Raw genomic sequence first — 15,839 nt, 5'->3', positions numbered from 1 at the left:
TGACCTGATAGGGGAGAGAGGTGATTTACAACACGGGAGACTTTTTTTTTTTAAACATAGACTTATATGTGTTGGACTGCAAGTCACCTAGACTAGGTTAGCAAGAATGAGCATAGTGGTAGGTCCCAAAAGGCAGCTCCCAAATATCTTCATTTGAATGGAGCCTTTGGTAATTGTCTGTGGTATAAAACACCAACTTCATCATTTTGAATGATCACTGTGTCCGTTGTTCTCTTCACCCTGATGAGTCCATGCTGTATACTTCAATTATTGTGAAGACATTCTAAATCCACAGAACAGCAGACATTTCCATTCTATAAAACAAAGAGGCAAAATTTAGGCTTGCCAGGCACTTAGTACATATCAGTCCCTTGCATTACCTATATACACTTGTATATTTGTGTACGTGTGTGTAAATATATATATCTCTAAAATGGTAATTGATAAACCAACTAAAGGAGGAACTAAATGGGAAGTAATGAATGGGGTGGGTCATTTCCTTTAAAAATGGAATTTAATTTTAGTACTTTTAAAGGTTATTAATACAAAAAAGTGCTGGCCCCTTAAAGGTAATTTCATTTATTCCAATGTCATTGACACTATTCAGAACACAGGATTTAGAGTTGGGAAAATCTTTAGATATCATCTAGCCTGGGGCCCTAAAAACAGTTCCCAGAAAGGAACTCTGAAAATCCTGAGAACATTTGCAGTAGCACAGGAATATTGCTTTTTGGAAGAGGCAATAATCATTTGGACGTTCCACTTCTCTTAATTTTATTTAAAATCAGTCATGCTTTATATCATCTTCATTAATAATTTTATACTCTGACCTCATAAGAGTTATAGACAGAGTTTGGTACCTCTATCTGAATTCCAGTAAACTCTGAGGTCAAAGGTGCCCCTGGACACTCATTTTAGAAAAGCTTAGCATATACCATCAATATAAGAGGTTTGGATATAGACTCCTCTTTTACTCTATTCTTTTCAGATCTAAAATTAAATATAGAAAAAGATGCCATTGGGAATTGTTTCAGATATAAAAGGATACTGTTGGGATAATTCCCGTGAGACCTGAATCAGAAATAGAATCTACTCTAGCCAAGTAGGCAGCATGTTAATTTAACCATGGGAAGCTAAAACAAGGTCTTTGTTGCAAAGCGTCACCCTGATAATAATGTAGTTGAGGCTAATTGTTGGCTTGGGTGGCTACTAACATTTGTTTTAAAATTCCAATATTACAATCAGCAACCTAAAAACCCGCTCAAAATTATGTAGTATATTTCTCACAATATGAGGAGAAAATACATAGGATTTGATTAGAGGATGGAGAATAAGAAGTCAATATTAAAAAAAAATACATGGGGATGCCTGAAGGGAATACTAGGAAAAGGAATATGAAAAGTAATCATTGAATTAGAGCCTATGAGCAATGATTGTAGATCTCTTGAAATGAAGTTGAAGCAAAGTATCCACTTCATACAGCATTTTATATAATTTTGGCAGTTTCTTGAAGTGCTTTCAAAACTTCCCATGATCAAAGGGGACACACTTTTTTCTGTACAGGTCAAAGAAGCACAAATAAGCATAAGTAAGATTAACATACGCTTTTATAATGCTCTGCTTCAAGACAGGAGCATATTCATTCACTATACTAATTTCATATTTATTCATTATAACTTTGCTGTATGTGTGCGTGTGTGTGTGACAGAGAGACAGACAGAGACAGAGAAAGGAGAGAGAGAGGGAGGGGAGGGGTAGGGAGGAAGGAAAGAGAGAAAAAAAGAAAGAAAAATTCAAGTGTCCGGTTTAAACCAATAATCTATACCACATCTCATGAAGCCATATAGAAACTTTTGGATATGGTCCAGTGTAAATGTTTTCCATAGAAAATTGCCTATGACATGAAGATTTATTTCCATGAGTATGCATTAAGTATTACCTTGCATTTACAGGTCGTGCATGGAGATCCAGCCATGGTCCAGATAGCACCACTAAGTCGTGTCACACCATAGCTATCCAGACAGGTTTTTCTGATGTCATAGGCGATGTTATCTGCCAGGCAGGGGTCACTGACACAGCGAGGGCAGCATTCACCTTCAGAGATTGCCGTGTACTCACAGCTCAGGTTGGGACAAGTGAGTGGCCAACAGTCCACCTCTCCTTCCTATAGAGGGAGAAATAAAATCCTTGAGTCTAACTCATTTTTTCTACTAACGGCTGGAATGGGAAGAGAAATACCAATTTTTGACTAATATTATTGAAGACAAGTAAAATAATCATATTTAACATGCATGTAACTAGCTAACATGTATTTAACACTTCAACTTTGAAGAGCACTCTAAAATACATATTGTGTATATAGGTAATTTCATTTATATATGAAATCTCTTTGGACCTTGACAACAATGCTGTAAGGCAGGCTATTAATATTATCCTCATTGTATAGATGAAGTGTCTGAGGTTTAGGGAGGCGAAGTGATGAATTTAGGGAATCATGGGAAGATTCACAACTGATAGAAGATGAAAAGTAAAAGCAGGCAAAAATATGTCCATTATTGAGCTGGGTAGCTCAGTGGAGTAAGAGTCAGGCCTAGAGACAGGAGGTCCTAGGTTCAAACCCGGCCTCAGCCACTTCCCAGCTGTGTGACCCTGGGCAAGTCACTTGACCCCCATTGCCCACCCTTACCACTCTTCCACCTATGAGACAATACACCGAAGTACAAGGGTTAAAAAAATTATTAAAAAAATATGCCCATTAACTATAACAATATAAATGGAAAGAAAATAGCAGTAAATAATCATTATATAATTAAAGTGACCATGTTGGTGGGAATAAGAAACTAATTCCTTCCCTTCTTTGTAGAGAAGGACAGCTATGAGTATTACATATTGTGTCATAGTTAGTAGGCATTTGGATTGTTTCTGTTGAAGTTCCTATTTCCCTCTCTTTGTTTCTCAACTAGTTATTTATTTTAGGTAAAAGTTTATGGTGTTCTGAGTAGGGAAGAGTTGGGAAATAAGAGGACATTCTAAAAGTTTTTTATAGTTTTAAGTTTTAAAGATTTCAAATTTTTGTGTATTTGGAAATGAAAGTGATGAAAAAAAAGGATTTCAATAAAAGTAAACACAAAAATCCTCAGTGACATTGTCCTTCCCTACTACTACATAATAAGAAAAATTCTTCTCATGTAATATGGTGTTCTACATATTTCAGATCGCTTTTATAAATATGGTTTCATTTTAATTATGTTATAGCTAAGTTCCTATTAAAGACAAACTCTGATCCTCAAGGAACGGTGTTATGTTCCAATTATTAGCAAAAGTAATTCTGGGAAACTGGAAGTCAAGGAAATTATGACAATTTAGAAAAATAAAGGACTTGGGATGTTTATCTTAAATATTATAATTATTTTACTCAGAAATTTCATGAATTCAAGAATAAGAAGATATCTGATCTATTTCTACAAGTTATAAGTAAAATGGTATTTACCAAAATCAGTTTCCTAAAAGTGTATTGTTTATTCTATTTTCCAAGTCCAGTATGATCTGATAAGCATCTGTTAAGCACTTGTAATGGGCAAGATATTCTACTATTGATACAGACATAAAATCAAATGAAAAATAACTCCTGTCCACAAGAACCTTATTTATTCCTAAAATGAATTAGGTGACTTGAATGAAAGAAATTTCAGGCCAAAAACTAATAGAATTCTTTTTAAGGTTCCACCAAAGTCTTATTAGAGTAAAGAGGTGACTCCAACTTCTCAAAGGTTTTGTTAGTGAAAATCAAGCTCTGTCAAGACCTAAGAAAATCAAATGGCTGCAATTATGGACCAGGAGAAACAAATTGATTCTACCTTTGGTCTCATTTCTTATTATTGGAAGGGAAATGATATTCTTATTTTTTATCATTATGATTGGAAATTTACTCAGAAGTATGGTGGATATTTCAGGATTGACTTATTTTAAGGAATGGGCATACATATTGATAAAGGAAGGCAGAGAAAGACAAAGAATTTTTCAAGTTGTGTTGTCTGAGTATCAGGATAGTGAAATTTGTGGAGGCTCATCATTCAAATAGGCTATAAAGTGATAAATATATGTTAGAGTTACTCTGGAAAACCACATGAGGGCTACAATCTATTTAACTGAAGGGATTAATTAGTGTCTTTCAAGACATAGGTTCATTAGAATTAAGAATTAAAGGATTGTGCTTAGAAAAATAATAGCCATAAAGTAACTAATTAATAAAACCCTGATGTACATGTTCTTCTATCCTTTATTGTTCCCCAAGAGTGTTATGTTATATATCATATTCTGTGTGCCATTCATATATTAAGCTGCCCATATCATAAGCATTTTCTTCTGATTTTGCTGACTCTGATGATCCCATGAATTCCATGTATGTTGTCTTTAAGGCATTTGATTGCCATGAATGATTTTCCTATTCCTCACTACCCTTTTGAATCAAATCTGATACTAACCAGGCTTAGTATCAGAATTGTAACATCACTATAGAAAATAAAAGCCTCTTATAATAAATCCCAGGGAGGAAGTGATTTTTGCTACCTATAAATTACATTGAGCCTTATGATCCATTGAAATCTTTTCCTTGTCCTGGGATTTGACTTAGTTATGCATTGTCTATAAAAGGCTTTCTCACTGTGTAGAAATATGAACTGTCAATTTCCATACCAGGCAGCGGCACTGTTGACAGCTATATGTCCAGTTGTCTCCACTTCGATAGAGTTTGTGTCCATTTTGGTCTAAACACTGGCTGGTGACTCTAGTGTCACATTCTGGACAGCAGAAGAGATCAACACTTGGATTCTGACAATCACAAGCAGTCCGTCGGCAGAATATCTTTCCATCCTATTCAGAAGAGAATTTTAGGGTTTCCACCATTAGTGCTAGGATGACAAAAAACAATGCAGATTTTCACAAAGATTGGTAAATGACTGAAGAGATACCTTAAGAAAGAAACTTTCTGGTCTCAATTCTATTCACCCTCATCTCCACCTTATTCTGTTTATTCTACCTTTGTTGTCTCTTGCCTATAGAAAACTGAAGTAGTTAAAATCTAAGAATGTTTTTTCTTCCCTCAAACTACATCTTTATATTTGGATTGTAATTAAGTTATATGGATCTTTTTTTTTAATTTTTAAAAATGTCATTGAGTGGTTTTGAGGTAAGGAAAACTTGCGTTTAATTCCTCTCCTCAACATATTTGTCATGTAAGTCATTTAACCACTCAGGATTTTAGGCAATAGTTTAAGACTTAAGACTGATAAGGTGTCATTATGTCTTAGAAGACAAAGGTCTTTATTAGGAGCACCATACCATATACTGATGAAATGACATATCTAGGAGCAACAACAGCAACACAATAATAATAATAGTGGAAAGTTGATCTATAATTCATAATGAAACCTGGAATCAGCAGCTAAAACTCTCCAAGTTGGATGGCACTGGCCATGGTGCTGACAGTCAGCATTCATTTGAGGAAACTGAACTTCTCTCCTATCTACCGCAACTAATGGCAGGAACTTTATCTTGTGGCAATAGAGGGAGGTGTGCTATTTAAAACAAAACAAAAGGCAACAGTAAAAGAACCATATTTATTTTTTCTTTCCCAAGAGCAGAGCCACTCCCTCTCCTTCACACACTCTCATTCACCATAAGCCAACCAGTTCCCAAATATTGTGATTTTATAAGATTTATTATATTGGACTCCACAAACAGTCACAACTCTAGTCCAAGTCTTCATCACCTCTCCTCTGGATTGTAGTAATCATTTCTTAATTATTCTCTCTGTTGCATATTATTTTCCATTCTAGTCTTTTCTCTACCCAGATGTCAGTGACTTTCCTAAAGTTCTTACTATACCATCTCAATAAACTCCAATGATTCCCAGTTGGTTCTGAGGACATTAGGTCATGGTGGGTTGGCTGCTTAAGGTAAAAACTGACTTCCTGTCCAGTTATTTTTCAGACCCATCAACTATGTAGCTGAGAGAGAGAGATAAAGAGAGAGAAACTGCGTATCATCATTAGATTTAAAGAGGAGCTTCTTAGAAAATGCGCTCCATGTCACAAATACCACAATCTACTTCATGGTGATTTAAATTATAATCAGATAATAATCTTATTTCACTAGCTCTCTCTATCAATGTATATCTCAACTTATATATATTTTTGGGGTCTATGGACATCCTAGTCCTAGCTCATCATTACTTGGTATTCTAGTGATACTTCTCTTTAAATATAAATAAACTGATATCAAGAAAATCTTGAGTCCACAAGTTAATCTTGGTAGCATCTACCAAGCATCATATACCTAGGAGAAAATAACTTACAGAGTATTACACTCATAAACCAGCTTATAAATGGACAGAGGAAGTCCCATAAGCATTATATTGAGCTTACTTTTACTATCTGTAGAGTGTTTTATGGTTGTTTTCATCATCCACTCTTCACAATCACCTCACCTGGTGATGTGAGCAGCAAATTCCCCACATCTGCAAACTTTGAACCAGGCTGGGATGATCAACCACCAAGATTGTTTTAGTTCTACTCTGGCAGCTTTTCAAGACTCCCTATAATTCCAGTTGCTTATGAAATGTCCAAACTATGTTGGGGACAGCTCTCATGTACTAGAAGGTTCATCTTGCCTGCTTTCATATCTAAATAAGCAGAAAGTGAGTCAAAAGACTTTTCTCTTTAGTCGTAGGAGATATCTAGTTCTAATTGTTAGATTCCATTATTATAGGAAGCTCCTACTGAGAAAATTCCTTCTAGTAATTCATATTAGAACTTATTCTGTAATTTATAGTCTCAGAAAGTTGTCTGAGGTTAAGTTCTTTTATAGTATGACTAGAAAAAGAAAATAGTTCCTGTCATAGGAGTCAGGGAAGATAGTATGAATCTTGGTCTGTATCCACAAATGAGTATTATAAGAATGGAAAGAAGGCTTTTACAACTTTTTTTAGAATCACTATGGGGGAACTCAAAGTTATGGGAAATACCATCCAGGTCATGAAGGAACAGATACTTTATGTTTCTGCAAGGTTCTTAGTAGAGGAAGTCTCCATATTATTGGGCATATTAAGGCATCAAGGTTAACTACATATAGCGTCAGAGAAAAGCAATTATTCAAATGTTCATGGATGAATAACTAATCTCCTTAAGGAAAAGGACCATACTTCAACTCATGGGGCCACATAAATTACTAGTAGTTAAGTTATCTAATGATGGCCTGTGAAAATTGTTGCTAACTGCATTACAAAAATATAGACCCAGGAAGAGTAGTATCTGCCTTCCCATCTTCCTGATTTAAAAATAAACAAACTGCTAGCCTCCGGGGTTAATGCAAAATAAATCCATTTCACATTTCGTCAATTATGTGAAAATAAAAAACTGCCCCTTTTTTTCTCTTATATATATCAAGTAACATTGTGTTCATGTCTTTTGAATTATAGGTGAACTGTTAAGAAAACAATTTTTATTAATGAAAACTATGCAGGAGCCTAGAGAATTATCATTATACAGTGCTTTAGTCATCTGGCAAACCATTAAAATTTGCAAGAGTTTGGTCATACTGGCTTACCTTCTCTCTCATATTAATTTATTTCTGGCCCTGCTCTAGATCTTGACCTCTTCTCTAGCTTGTGAAAACTATGTAATCATAGCATCTCTATTTCATATACCAAGGATGTACCTGAGCTGGCCTTCTGTTATAACTTCTAAATGTTTATTTAGAGTTTGATGTGGAAAGTTCAACTATAAACTATTAATCAGACTCTCAATAACCAAATTGCTCATGAATTTTAAAAAGTGAGGACATGAACTTCCCAGAAAAAAATAATATTTTATTATGCCTCTAAAATTAGAGCTTTTGCTTATAAATTACCCTTTTTATCACTGAATCACCAACACAATAATAGATATACTCCAGACTACTTAACATCATATTTTATACTGAAGAGTTTAAAAAGTTTTTTTAATAATGTAAGTAACTTGAATGGAGATTGTTTATGTTATATTGGGAAAACAAGATAAACCATAAAAAAATAGGAATTGGTTGTTCAAGACTCATTTTTTCTTCTTGCTTTGCATCTAATTCAGGCAGTTTCTGTTGAATCCTTTATCAAAGTAGAATAATATTTTAATTGCTCATCTCAAATTATGATCTACAACTTCTATCTGACATGGAACTCCTGAGTAAAGGCATAAATTAGTACTGAAACTTGGAGAAGTCTAGAAAGAATAAAAAGGATTAAAGTAGAGATGAGAAATCAGAATTTCTGTCATGGAGAACAAGGTTGCAGCACCAGTTAAAACAGGGAAGGAAGAGTTTAGACAAGAAGGCTTCTCATATATTTGCAGTTCTAAAGTTCTGTAAAAGACCCTTCTTGCCTTCAGTCAAGGACTGAGTGTTCCTCAGCCCTAGTCCACTGCATTCCTTTATCCCACTATGAAGTGAATGCCACACAGAAGGGCAATAAATGTATTGATGAACTTTCCCACAAGATTCTGTTTTTGCTTATCTGGTGATTTCATTTGTGCAACTTAGTTTGGCAATTCCCTCTGCTAATGCAAATCATCAACTTGACTGAAATTTAGAGATTATAGAGTTGTCTGGAACAGTAATAAAAGGCTAAGTGACTTAATACATTGGTCATGTACCTACTGGGTCAAAGGCAGGACTTGAACTTCAGGCTACCTGACTCTATGACTAGAATTTTAGCCCACCACACCATGCTATTCTCATGTACTAATAAGCAATAAAAATGAATTTTTAAAAATTTTGTATAAATATATGAATCAGCCAGCCACAGGTGATTTCTTGATAAGCAAGACTGTATCAAACCTTTGAAATTGGTGTCAAGATGGAAAACCAAGTACTTCCTTGCAGTTTCTGTTGTTTCCCAGGTCCAGTCTAGCCTAAAAAATCCCGTGTTCCCTTGTGTCTGACAACTTCTAGAATCAAATTCTCTAGTTCCTTAGGAAATTAATGCACTTAGCTTTAGAACTGTTGCCCTAGAGCTCAACTATATGGATTGAATGGTGAGTGAGTGCACATTCACCTAACCAATTATATTTTGCTATTACTAGGGAAAAAAACAACAACATGATTCTAGTCCTGTTGAATCACCTGCCCTGGCTGCCTTACCAATCAACCTTGCCACCACATTTATTACCATTTCCTGCAGTTTCTTTTTGCATTGTCTACATTAATCAGTTCAGTACTCCTGGAAGGGGCATATCAATAAATCTGCTTGAGTAGTTACTTTCTCAATGGGCTACCATTCTCCTATAATTACTTATCTTGTCCCTTGTGTGTAAACTTATTTATGGACAGGGATTTTTTGTATTTGTATCTTTAGGACTTCATAGCACCTGCTAAATAGTGTGTTTAATAAATGTTTTCTTATTCTAATTCTTTCATGTCCTAAAGGCAATCTAAGTCAACCTTAATGAACAAACATGTTGCCTATGTCTAATCTAGCTTTCTAACTCAAGTGCCAGCCAAACTCTAGATGTACTACTGTCCTGATTTCCTTCTTCCAACTGAGTCATGACAACAGTGCCAACCATAGTAGGAAAGACAAGCCACAAAGTATCTTTTCTATAAAAGAAAAGTAACTTTCATTTTGTTTATATTAATATTAGACATTAACTCTGTGATAACTGATATACCAATGCTATTGCCAAGTTAAATTATTTCCCCTTACTTTGAGTAACATTACCCTCCTAGCCTTATTATTCCAGAGAAAATATTTCTATTTGTCACTCCTCCTATCATGCCTCCATTTCAAAATTGATGGGTTTGTAATTGCCTGCTTAGATGCCTTAAGTGACCCCTAAAATTTTTTATCCATAATTGAAAATATGATTTTCAAGTGCATGTTATTAAAGTGAAAAATGGAGAAATCAAAGGATTTACTTCTATTCTGAGAGGATGACCTAAAGAATTGGACCCAAGTTTCCATCTGTGTCTAAATTAAGTCATCTTAAAAGCTGGATTAAAAACTTTGTAATAAGAAGCATTTATATGATGGACTGATTTATTAAAAGTCTACTCTTCTCTCATATTAATGAGGAGGATGTCATCTTAACAAAATAAGATTTCAAGAAATACTTATCTCCTCGGGCATCCTTAAAATAATTCTTTTAAGACTTTGGGGACACTCTACAAATGATAGCTGAGGAAATCAGCTCAGGCTACTTGGGTAATTAATGTAGTCAATTAATAAAGCTCTGGGAATTTTTAATGATTGAGAAGTCCCCCGGCCTTTTTATTGGCTCAAGAATAATAAAATCCAGAAAGGAAAATGTTATTTAGTGCCATTCACTTCTTTAGTAGAGCAAACTCTTCATTTTTGGTCTCTGTAACTTAGAAACATCTGGATAACTTGGGGAGGGTCTCTGGGTTAAGCAGCTAATATTTTTATCACATTTTTCCAGATTACATGTTGTTATAATTTTTAATAATCATGTTCTAACATTTTGCATATCTATGTTCTAGCAGGATATATATATATATATTAAAACCCTTACCTTCTATATTGTCTCCAAGGCAGAAAGAGTGGTAAGGGCTAGGCAATGGGGGTCAAGTGACTTGCCCAGGGTCACATAGCTGGGAAGTGTCTGAGGCCAGATTTAAACCCAGGACCTCCCGTCTCTCAATCCACTGAGTCACCCCGCTGCCCCCAATAAATATTTTTTAAAGAGCTACTAACCAAGGTCTTTTAGGAGGATGATCATAAAAGATTCAGCCTATTTTTCTTGCTTCTTTTTTTTTGTGACCTAATCCTTTCAGTTACTTTGAGGCTAATTCAAGTGTTATTTTATTTGATTCTGTCTAGATTAGGTCAGAGAATCAAATATTTGAAAAGGGGACATATCAATATTCTCTTCTAGTCCCTTTATTTTACATATAAGGATACTAGATCTAGAGCAAGTTTTCTTTCATTTTTTCATGTAACAAGACTCTCTAATCCATTGGTCCAGCTTCTTGAAGCTTAGAGATTCCTTTCAGAATGATATTTTTAAAAATGTCAAATAAAATATATTGAATTAAAAACAAACTAATCATTTTAAAATGAAGATGTAATTTTAAAAACTAGGTTTGTAGGGCAGCTAGGTGAATGGATATAACTCCAGGCTTCGATTCAAATTAGGCCTCAGACACTTCTTAGCTGTATGTCTCTGGACAAGTCACTTAATGCCAGTTGCCTAGCTCTTGCCCTTCTGTTCTAGTTGTTACAAGGACAGAAGGAAAGGGTTAAGAAAACAAACAAAAAAGTGAGTGTGTATTCATGATGAGGGGCTATGGATTTCAGGTTAAGAGACCTTGGAATAGAGGAATAAAATCATTTACTCCCCTTCTCATAGACAGTAGCATAGTTGGAATTTGAATAGAGGACATATGACATGATAGGCAGGACTCTTTCCATTATAATCTGATGCTCTTCACTCATACCAGTGATGTCTAACTTCTTGAATGGATAAGTAAAAAAAGTTATGTATTTAAACACTTCCCACATACAGTCATACAGACTTGGAATACAACTAGAAACAAGAAAAACAGTGTGTACCCTCAAGGAACTCCTAATAGAGAAAGCCAGAATATAAAGGGAAGCTGGAAAAAGAAGTGAGTTGGGAAGTAGTTTGAATGATTCTGGGAAAGACCAGGCAAAAGTCCTTATAATGGCCCAGAGTCCATGGGGCAAGAGACTGACTTTCCAGGGGAATGAAAGGATGGCTAGTATTGCTTATGACTTGGGAATGGCTAGCAAATGTTCTTGGAATCTCTCTTTTATTGATATTTGATGCTATATCATTTGGTACTTTTTCTGTAATTTTACACTTTTTTAAAATTATCAATTCTCTTCACCTTGAAAGCAATGTTCTTGTTTCATGTCCTTTCTAGGTCTCCATAATGCCTATTTCTAGGCTAGATATGAATCAAGTGGTCTTCTTTAAAGATTGATCAACTTAAAAAAAACATAGCCAGTTATTCTTTAGAAGGCTGTGATTTTCTTCCCATCTTCTTGATCAATGATTGGTGTTATTTTCCTCATAATCATTAGATCTTGAGGTGTCCCAACCACACACATCCTTTTACTCCTCACCCAATCTCTGTTCTACCTCTCCATCAGATTAGTTCTCCATTATCCTCCACATGTTTGAGTTGCCCTTTATGTTTTCTTTTCCTCTATTAATATGTAAGTTCCTTGAAAGTAGGCAGCATCATTTTTTTGCATTCACAGCATATAGGACTGTTTCTGATACAGATTAAGCACTTGATAACCATTCTATCTATGCCATATGTAATGATAATAACAACAAGAAATAAGGAATTTAAGTTATAGCACATGAGACTAGGATTGGATGTTGAAAAATTACTCCTTCATAGTATGAAAATACATATGCTTAAATACAGAGTTTCAGGGTCAGAATGCACTTAGTAGATTATCCATTACATCCTGTACTCTAATAAATCCTTACTACAACAATCTGACAATTAATAATCTAATTTTTGGTTGAAAAACCTCCAATTATGGGAGATATCCACTATTCCAGTGGAAATCCATTTGACTTTTGGATTCCAATTGTTAACAATATTTGTCCTGAAATTAAGCCCAACGTTTTCTCTTTTTCTAGTTTAATTCTTCTTAGTTCTGCCCTTTTATAGCTAAATAACATCACTCGTCCAAGACTCTTCTGCTAACTAAATATTTCCAGATCCTCCCTGAAATAATGCTAAATCTCTGATAGTATGAAAAATTAAAAAAAACAGGAGAGATTTTCTCTCTCTGGTGAGTATTAGATATGGCTTAAATGAAAATGAAAAGGAAAGCTTAATGACATCTCAGGCTCTTTTGACCCCTTTATCTACGAGGAGAGAAGACGTCTGCATTCTAGAAGGAAGACCTGAAACACTTTTTTGAAGCAAGTGGATTTTCCCCCTTGCCTAAATGCTTTTATGTCCAATAAAACAGAAGGACCCCTCACATATTTAAATATGAAGCCAGAGCTGTAGTAATGTAAAACCAAATGGAAATAAATAGGAAAGATGAACAAAAAAAGAAAGAAATGTTGAGAAATAAAACACTTTAATAGGCCCATTTTCCAAAACATAAAGCAAAACCAGATGATGACACTATTTATTTTCATAAGCATTAAACTCTATTTCAAAGAATTTAGTATAAGAAATAGCCATGCACTGAGAATAATAAATAAGACATCAGTTACCAAGCTACCTAAAACAATAATATTAATCACTTGTACACAATGGAAGACCATATGTTTCTAAATACCACAATTCTGAGCTTTATATTTCAGAATATTTCTTACTAAGGTAAACCAGTTTTTTTAAAGTAAAAAATTTTAAAGCAAAAAGTCATGTTAAGTCAGACTATGGAAATGTGGAATGGAAGTTCATTATTATTTTCATATAAACACCCTTAACTAACCCTAAAGTTACTCAACAGTAAGAACATTTGCTTTCTCTACCCAGAGCTTATCATTCTCCTTCCAAGAAAACATTTCATTTTCGCTATGACACAGAGTCAAACCAGATTTTTCTGTAGCTGAGCACCGTCATTAACTTCAGTTCAGTCTAAAATGATACAAGCTTTTTAGAGAACTATGGGAAAGCCATTGAGTCAAGAACATGAGGCATTTAGCAATTTTAATGAAAAAAAAACCAAGACATAATGATTATATTTATCTGAACTATGTCTATCCTCACCTTGCAGGAGCACACTGAACACCGGTCTTCTTTCAGTGTCCACACTTGACCATTTCTCTTCAGGCCACCTTCATGGGGACAGTCCCCAGAGCAGGATGGTCCTGAAGGACAAAGGCAGTCAAAACCACCAGCCAGGTTAATGCAGGCAGAATCATTCCAACAGCTGTGAGTCCTTAAGGCACATTCATCGATGTCTGCAAGAAAGAGGATACATAACACATCAATATTAAAGTACAGCTAAAGGCTCTGATAAGGCTTTCAAGAGAATTAGGACCTGGGACAGTGCCTTTGTTTTCCATGAACAATGCAGTCTTGACTTAACTCTATCTTTTAAATTCACATGTTGGTCGATTAATGCAAAATATGAGGCTACATTGCAAGGAGAGCTTTATCTCTTGGATATTAATGGATTGCCCACTGGTCAGGAAGAAGTGGACATTCAGAGTGACTATAAATCCATTAAACTATACTTGGTTTGTAGCATTAGGATGAAAGAGGAGGATATCATAATCCATGTACTCATGGCTTGGTCAAAATTTCCTCATGCTAATAGTCAGCAGGTTCCTCCATACTTGTGAACCAAGAAGACCCTAAGTGGAAAATGTTCAGCAGTGTAGTGTATTATTAAATAAACTCTAACCATAGGAACACAAAATTATCAATATAAAGATGCAGTTTTTCCATAGCTGAGTGTGGATACTGTTCCTAAATAAAATCAAAAGCTTCCTTTTTCAGCCTCTTTCTTATGAAAAGATCAAATTAAATTTAAATCAGTCTGCTTAAATAGATCTGAAGTATTTCTGGACTGCAAGGATTTCCAAGGCAAAGGAAAGGCACATGGTGTGCAAAAGCAAATAGACCATAGCATATTAGCAATGGTGGTATGCAATGAAAAAAAAACAGTAAAAGCTATTGAGCTACTGATGTATTGATGAAAAAAAAGAGGAAGGTTAGCCATGCAGAGAAAGGATGAGAGATGAAGAGTTTTTATGGTAGAAAGCCACATATGAATTATGAAAGCACAAATAGAAAGGCTAAGAGCACATTCAGTATATAATTATCAAGGATTTCTGGGAAAATCCAGACAAGAATCAGACAATATGAATCAGTATGGATACATTCTGATAAAGCATAGTTTTGACAAAACACATCAATTTGGCTTAGGCATTATATAAATTGTTTTTCTCTTTGCCTGTATTTTTGATCTGCATCAGTTTAAACAAATATCTCTTAATTCTTCATGTTCATCATTTCATATGGTATAACAAATAATACTGCATGATTTTTTCCAACAGTTTGCCACTTTATGAATAATCATTTAACTTTCAGATCTTTGCTAGTATGAAAACCATTTCCTTAGAGAGGGTAGTAGTGGTGACAGTAGTTAGCAGGGGCTGCAGAGCCAATGGGTTGTTACAGTGACTGAGTTAGGAAATACAGGAGAGATCAGGACAATATGGCTGAGTAAGAAACACTGGAAGCCAACCAACTGCTCTCTGAATTCTTTTTCTTTTTTTTATCTTTGCCAATCTTATGGCACTGACCCATTTTTTGAGGCTAGGAAAACTATATGTAGTATATCAAAAGTGAGAGTTCTAATAATCTTTTAATTGCAGTCAATAATTCTAAGGGACATGAAACAAATATGAAGTGAAATTTTGGGCAAGACTTCTGAATAACTATTAAAATTCAGAAGCTTACAATCACCAGTGAAGGAAAACCGCAATTAAATGTCCCCAAAACATCCTAGTAAGAATGCAGATTTGCCTGGAAGAAAGTTATTAAATACCAGGAAAACACAATTAGGATCATACATGCTTATTCTAGAACTATGAATAACAAATAACACGAGAAAGACTAAAAATGAATATTCACAATGCAAAACTGAATAAAATCCTAGGATTCTATCTCCCTCCTTCCAGGCACCCACCCGCTCATCCATTAAGAAGGAAAGAAATATTATATAAATTATACATGTAAAGCTTATTTTAAAATATTATTAGCCATGTTGCAAAAAGCAAAAGAACAGAAAAAGGTGAAAAGAAAATGTTTTACTATTTACTCAGGGTTCATGTGTCTCT

At 34.8% G+C, this 15,839-nt stretch overlaps 1 protein-coding gene across 1 annotated transcript in view; it reads right to left on the bottom strand.

Moving 5' to 3' along the window:
• Positions 1–263: 263 nt before the first annotated feature.
• NELL1 (neural EGFL like 1) overlaps positions 264–15,839 on the bottom strand; it is an 883,145-nt gene continuing 867,569 nt past the window's right edge. Inside the window, exons 17-20 of the mRNA XM_044681836.1 lie at positions 13,759–13,952; positions 4,696–4,872; positions 1,940–2,164; positions 264–314 (exon numbers count right to left, since the gene is read on the bottom strand). Of these exons, the coding sequence (XP_044537771.1) occupies positions 264–314; positions 1,940–2,164; positions 4,696–4,872; positions 13,759–13,952 (647 nt within the window). The remainder of the gene's footprint in view (positions 315–1,939; positions 2,165–4,695; positions 4,873–13,758; positions 13,953–15,839) is intronic.

This window comes from Gracilinanus agilis, chromosome 6 (genome assembly GCF_016433145.1).
Source record: "Gracilinanus agilis isolate LMUSP501 chromosome 6, AgileGrace, whole genome shotgun sequence".
Lineage (NCBI taxonomy): Eukaryota > Metazoa > Chordata > Mammalia > Didelphimorphia > Didelphidae > Gracilinanus > Gracilinanus agilis.
Note: the sequence above shows the minus strand (reverse complement) of the source record. Positions and strands in the feature narration are given on the sequence as shown.